At 33.7% G+C, this 6,390-nt stretch overlaps 1 protein-coding gene across 1 annotated transcript; it reads left to right on the top strand.

Annotated features, from left to right (window-relative positions):
- Positions 1-1,381: 1,381 nt before the first annotated feature.
- On the top strand, positions 1,382-2,286 carry LOC118755857 (the record flags this gene model as incomplete). Its single annotated transcript, XM_036490665.1, has 3 exons — positions 1,382-1,767; positions 1,855-2,020; positions 2,201-2,286. Coding segments are annotated over 3 exons (638 nt in total), but the record flags the coding sequence as incomplete, so codon positions are not given.
- Between the last annotated feature and the right edge of the window lie 4,104 nt (positions 2,287-6,390).

The following is a 6,390-nucleotide window of genomic DNA, read 5'->3' as shown; positions in this document are numbered from 1 at the left end:
AGAAGTGAGTTATATAATAATCTCACGGATTATTTAAACACAAACGCGAATAATGATGTGTCAAATATTGGGCGGCGCATTGTGCTGCCCTCTTCATTCATCGGTTCACCACGTAATATCCCTGCAGGGAGTGACGTTAGCTTATACCTAACTTTAGTCTGTTTACGCGAACACTAGTGCTAACTATTAACTGTGTATTTTGTTCGAAAAAAGCTAAGTACTTTTATGGGGCGATGGCCGCAAAAAAGTCAGACCTGGATACCTCTGCATTACATGTCAACTAACTTGTAACTAACTACTTTAGGACATAAAATATCAATAAGAAAAACAAAATATTTTTTTGTTTTTTTACTTTTTTATTTACTTTATTTTATTACATTTCATATTTGTTTACATATTCTGCCCTGGGTGGCCCCATATTCGAACACCGTCAGAATAACTTCAAAATGATAGTATAAAATTTCGATCTTCCTTTTATTTGTCCTGAATATGAAAAAGAATCTGCGAAGTTCAGAAAAAAAGTGTATTGAAAGTAATTTTTGTATGAGGATATTTAATAGAAACTTGTAAAGAAAACCAACTCCCGATTGCGTCTGCATGACTCCAGCACGACTTTACAATTCACTTTAAGTTGGTTTTGTCATAGCTAATTAAAAGTGAGGTATTAATCGAAATCTCGCCAAAAAGCTAACTATAAGTGGGTTAGTTTTAACAATTGATAATTTTTCACTGCAGGGATGTACCAAAACTACATGGACGCTATGTCCATAGTTCAGAATTTTGGAAAACCAAGTTTTTGGCCTGAAATAGTAGATAACATTGAAAAACACTATGCTTCAAATTTTAGACCAGATGTTGTTGTGAGAGTGTTAAACTCAAATTAAAAGAATTATTAAAATGCATCATGATTAATAGAATTTTTGGTAACGTTGTTGCGTGGGTTTACACCATAGAATTTCAAAAGCGCGGCTTACCACATGCTCATATTTTAATAACTCTGTCAGAGAATGATAGAATTGTTTCAATTGAAGATATTGATAATGTAGTATGCTGTGAAAGTTGTATGAATATGTTAAGCGTCACATGATGCATGGCCCATGTGGCATATTAAATACAAATGCTGTTTGCATGAAAGATGGAAAGTGTTCAAAAGCATTTCCTAAAAACTTTTGTGATAGAACACATGCTCCTGTAAATGGTTACCCAATTTACTGGAGACGAGACAATAACACAACTGTCGATGTTAGGGGTAATAGCCTCGATAACCGATATGTAGTTCCTTACAATCCATACCTGCTGGCAAAATTTAACTGTCATATTAACGTAGAAGTGTGTACTACTGTTAGAAGCGTTAAATACATATACAAATATGTGTATAAAGGCTACGATAGTGCGAGTGTTGAAATAAGTGAGGCTAATAGCATAAATGAAAATGTTTCAGCTGATGAAATCAAAAATTACATAAGTGGACGCTATGTGGGATCTACAGAAGCAGCATGGCGTATACTTGAATATGAAATTCATCAACAATCTCATACTATTTATCGCTTAGACATACACTTACCCAATAGGCAAACTGTAATATTCAGGGAAGGGCAAGAACAAAATGCCATTCATAATTTACGAAACACAAAGTTATTAGCATTCTTTGAATTAAATAGAGTCGACACCGAAGCTCATCAGTATCTTTATACTGAAATTCCTCAGCATTATATATGGAATACTGCGGACAAAAAATGGAAAAAAAGAACGCGAGGTGGCGATAAGGTAATATCGCGTATGTATGTTGTTTCACCAAAAGAAATAGAACTTTTCCATTTAAGAATATTATTATTGCACATTCGTGCTGTAAAGTGTTTTGAAGACTTAAAAACATGTGATAATGTTATTTATAATACGTTCGTCGAAGCGTGTCATGCTCGTGGTATTGCCTCTGACGATAGTGAATGGAAGCAGTGTTTAGATGAAGCTATGGAGTTCCAATCGCCAAAACAAATTAGGGAATTATTTGCGACAATATGTGCGTTAAATTTACCAACTAATGCATTAGCATTATGGAATGAGTTTAAAACGTATTTAAGTGAAGATTTTATAAGAAAATATGATTTAAATGTGGCACTTAATCATACTCTTTTAGAAATTGAAATCATTTTGAATGTTCACAATTTAAATTGCGAGTCATTCGGCCTTCCAATTCCAGTTCATTTGCCAGAAAATCGCCCTGAAGATACATTCGATCCATTAGAAGAGCAAGGACTATTTATACAATTGTATGAAAATGCCAATGTAGAACAAAAAAATATAATTGAAAGAGTTATACGAGAAGTGCAATTTCATGACACAGGCTCAAACGTTTTTTGTTTAACTGCTCAAGCAGGATGCGGCAAAACATTTCTTCAAACAGCAAATAATCCATAGAATGCATGCATTGAATCTGAGATGTATTGTAACAGCTTTCAGCGGTATTGCATCTACACTATTAATTAACGGTAGAACGTTGCACAATGCTTTCAAATTACCAATACCAATACTAGATACTTCAACTCCTAATATCACACCAAACAGCTCTTACGGCCGTTACATAAATTCGGCTGATTTGATAATAATTGATGAAATATCAATGTGTCCAATAAATATATTTAAAATCATTGATAAATTTTTAAAGGACCTAGCAACTGACTTTACTAAAAAAATATACTATTTGGCGGTAAGACCGTATTACTAAGTGGTGATTTTAGGCAAGTTTTACCTGTTATCCCACATGGTACGCGATCTAATCTGATTGAAAATTGCATCATTATTTGGAATGAATTTAATTCATTTCACCATGTCAACCTAACTAAAAATATGAGAGTTAGACCAGATGAAGTAGAATTTGTTAAATTTTTAAATAAACTTGGTAACGGTGAGCTAAGAACTAATTCAGAGCTTGGTGAAGACATAATTGAATTACCATCACAATTAATAGGTAATTTAGATCATTTAATTGCTGATACCTATGGCAATATTCGTGAGAATGTTTTATCGGAAGAAATCCTAAATTCAGTTATTTTGGCTCCTACCAATGAAGATTGTGATTTACTAAATAGTGATATACTTAATCGTATATTAGGAGAAGAAAAAATTTATTACAGTTTTGATAAAATTTCTAATGATGTAAATGTAAATGAATATGCCCTAGAATTTTTAAATTCACTCAGCTTGAGCGGAATGCCGCCACATAAATTGAAATTGAAAATAAATTCCATAGTAATGCTAATTCGAAATTTAAACACGTCACAAGCTTTAGTAAATGGAACTCGAATGAGAGTTAAATGCTTGCATCGTAACACAATTGATGGCGAAGTATTAACAGGAGTAGCACCATTAGCGCACACAAGGGGTGGGTTTTGGGGGTCAACCCCCACCCCCCCCCCCCCCTAAAGCTGATAACCTCTAATACAAACTGTATCTTAATGCTAAGAATCCAGCTCTCAAGGAAATCATAAGAAATATTTATTATAATTTCTGTTGCTTGATAAAAGCGCTTTGCTTTTGCTGTAAATTTTCATGAGAAAATAAATATTCGACCATTTTTTTCTTGAGAGCTGCAAACTGGTTTAAGCAATTTTGGTAGAAGAAAATTTCCTTTCCATTTCTTGTCCGTCGTTTTATATGAATGTTTCGTTTTTCTTAAGAGTTCAGATAATTTTTTCGGTATTCGAAATATTAAAAAAATGTGGCAATCGTGAAAAATCACCATCTCTATCGAAAACCAGAAACCATAAATCGAAAAAATTAACATAAAAGCAGAGTTTGAAAATGCTGTAATTTTTTCATTTAGTTTGCTTTTGCTGTGCTTTGACTTCGGCATAAATGATATCGAAAGCAAAGCAACAGCAATTCAAAAAATATCAATGCTTTGGCTGTCGTTTTGCTGTAAAATTTCGAAAGCAACAAGACAGCTCAAAAGCTATTTATGAAAACACAACGACAGAGCAGTAACAGCAAAGCAACAGCAATTTTATTATCCACTTAGCTGTAAAACATCAAATAGAGCGAAAAATTTATATGTACATACTATGTATGTATGCACGACCCTTCAATTCTAACTATTCGATGCATTACCGATTGTTACGCAATTGCGTAGCGATTGGTAATCGCCAATTTTGCAGCAGATAATCGCCAGCGAAAGATCATGCCACGCGGCTGGTAGGCTCCAATGACATCGCCATATTTAATTTGTTAGGCAAAGGAACTGGTATCGCAAAATTTGTGAATAGCGCTCACTTCGGGCGAGTCAGCGATAATACATCATGCTGCAAAGCTTCATGTACACACGATAGTCAAGCAGGTCACAGCACAGGAAAAGTCCTATCATAGCAAATCGAAAGCAATAAATTGTTTTCAATAAACTGCCGATAAAAAAGCAAAATACAATTTTCAAAGTCACAGCGAAAGCAAAGCAGTTCGAAGGAAATCAAAAATTCCAAACCGAAGCAAAGCAAAAAATAAGAGTGCTGTTGCTGCTGTGCTGACAGTCTTTCAAACCCTGCATAAAAGTGTCTTGGAATCAATAAATTTATTTTTACTGACTCTTTTTAAAATTTTTTATTAGGTACTTTTGAAAGTTGAGCTCATCTTGAGTTTATAGAACTTTTTATTAAACAAGTAGTTTTTAAGGAAAGCACACAACCGACTTCAATTCTCATATACAAATTTAGGTGTACCGTTAATTTCTTCATGATCCAATCATCGGATCTAAACCAAATTACGGGACGACCCTTGAGGTGTCATCTTTCCAATAAAAAAAGAATTATTGAAATCGGTTCACGTGGTCCAAAGTTATGTATTCCGACGAATTGATAACCTCCCCTTTTTTTGAAGTCGGTTAAAAATGTTTGAGTTCTGTTATTCTTATGTAAATAAAGTGCAGTTTATGAATTTTAAACCGTTTATTTATTTATTACATACTGTACATAAAACTTGCATAAATGTATTTCAAAGAGCGTATTATCTGAAGCGAATTTTCAGTATATTCCGGTGACATATCTTCAGAAATATAAAACCCCCCCTAAAATATATTCCTGGGTGCGCCCCTGAGTAGCACGAAGTAAAAGGATTTTAATTCCACGCATTAATCTTACATTTTCTGGATCGATTCTTCCATTTAAATTTCAAAGAACACAATTTCCCATAATACCCGCGTTTGCTATGACTATTAATAAGTCCCAGGGGCAAACATGCGAAAAGATTGGCGTTCTTTTAAGAAGACCAGTTTTTGCACACGGGCAATTATACGTGGCTGCGAGTAGAGTTCGCTCTTTTGACGGCATAAAATTTTATGTTTCAAATCAAAACGGACAAGGAACTTTACTCAATGACAACAGGGTTTTTACAAAAAATATTGTATACAGAGAAGTTTTATGTAATCATTAATCACTCATAATTTAGTTAATTTTAATGTTTTTGTTAAACCCTATTTTACGTTTATTAATGAAATTGCTTTTTATTAATTTTTTATTTGGTTATTTTTGTAAATCAAATAAAACCAATACTAACACAAGTAAAAAAGTCTAAGTTCGGGCGGAGCCGAAACTTTAAATACCCGGCGCAAGTATTAAATATATGTTTTTCACCTTTCCGAAAGCTACCGCTACATGGTAAACCGAGGTGTATCCATTTTGAGTAAATTAGCGTCCTTAAATTTCGAAATATTGAAGTTTCAAGCATATCTGAAATTTACTGTTATATGAAAAGCGGCCGTAATTTTAGTTCGATTTCAATAAGTTTCAACGTTTTGCTTCTATGTGGCAAGTACAATAACCACACCGAGTTTGGTACAAATTGGTAGAACGGTTACCGAGATACATATATGTGATCATAAGTGGGCGGTGCCACGCCCATTTTTCAAAATTGTATCCTAAACGTATTTCTTGGTAACGAATTGTTGCAAGCATCAATTTTGAATAAATTAGCTTCAATAATTACTGATTTATCGAAGATTTCGTATTTCTCTAAATTACCGTTATATGGGATTATTGTCCTATTTTAAAAATTTTCGGCCATTTCGTATGTTATACCAAGGTTAACAACTGTGCCAAGTTTGGAAGAAATTGGTGCAGCGGTTACCAAGATATACACATGTAAACATAACTGGGCGTGGCTACGCCCATTTTCCAAAAATTTATAATATTCTTATTTTTCGTCTAAAACTTATTGTAAATATCAATTTTGAGTGAATAATCTTCAGTAGTTACTAAAATATCGCAGTATTCGTATTTCTGAAAATTACCGTTATATGGGAAGTGGGCGTGGTTATTGTCCAATTTTTAAAATTTTCGGCCATTTAGTATGCTGTATCAAGGCCAACAACTGTGCAAAGTTTGGAATAAATTGATGCAGCGGTTA

Source organism: Rhagoletis pomonella, unplaced genomic scaffold (assembly GCF_013731165.1).
Source record: "Rhagoletis pomonella isolate Grant_MI unplaced genomic scaffold, Rhpom_1.0 Rhpom_scaffold_07663, whole genome shotgun sequence".
Taxonomy (NCBI): Eukaryota; Metazoa; Arthropoda; class Insecta; order Diptera; family Tephritidae; genus Rhagoletis; species Rhagoletis pomonella.
This window is presented reverse-complemented; position numbering and strand designations above follow the sequence as displayed.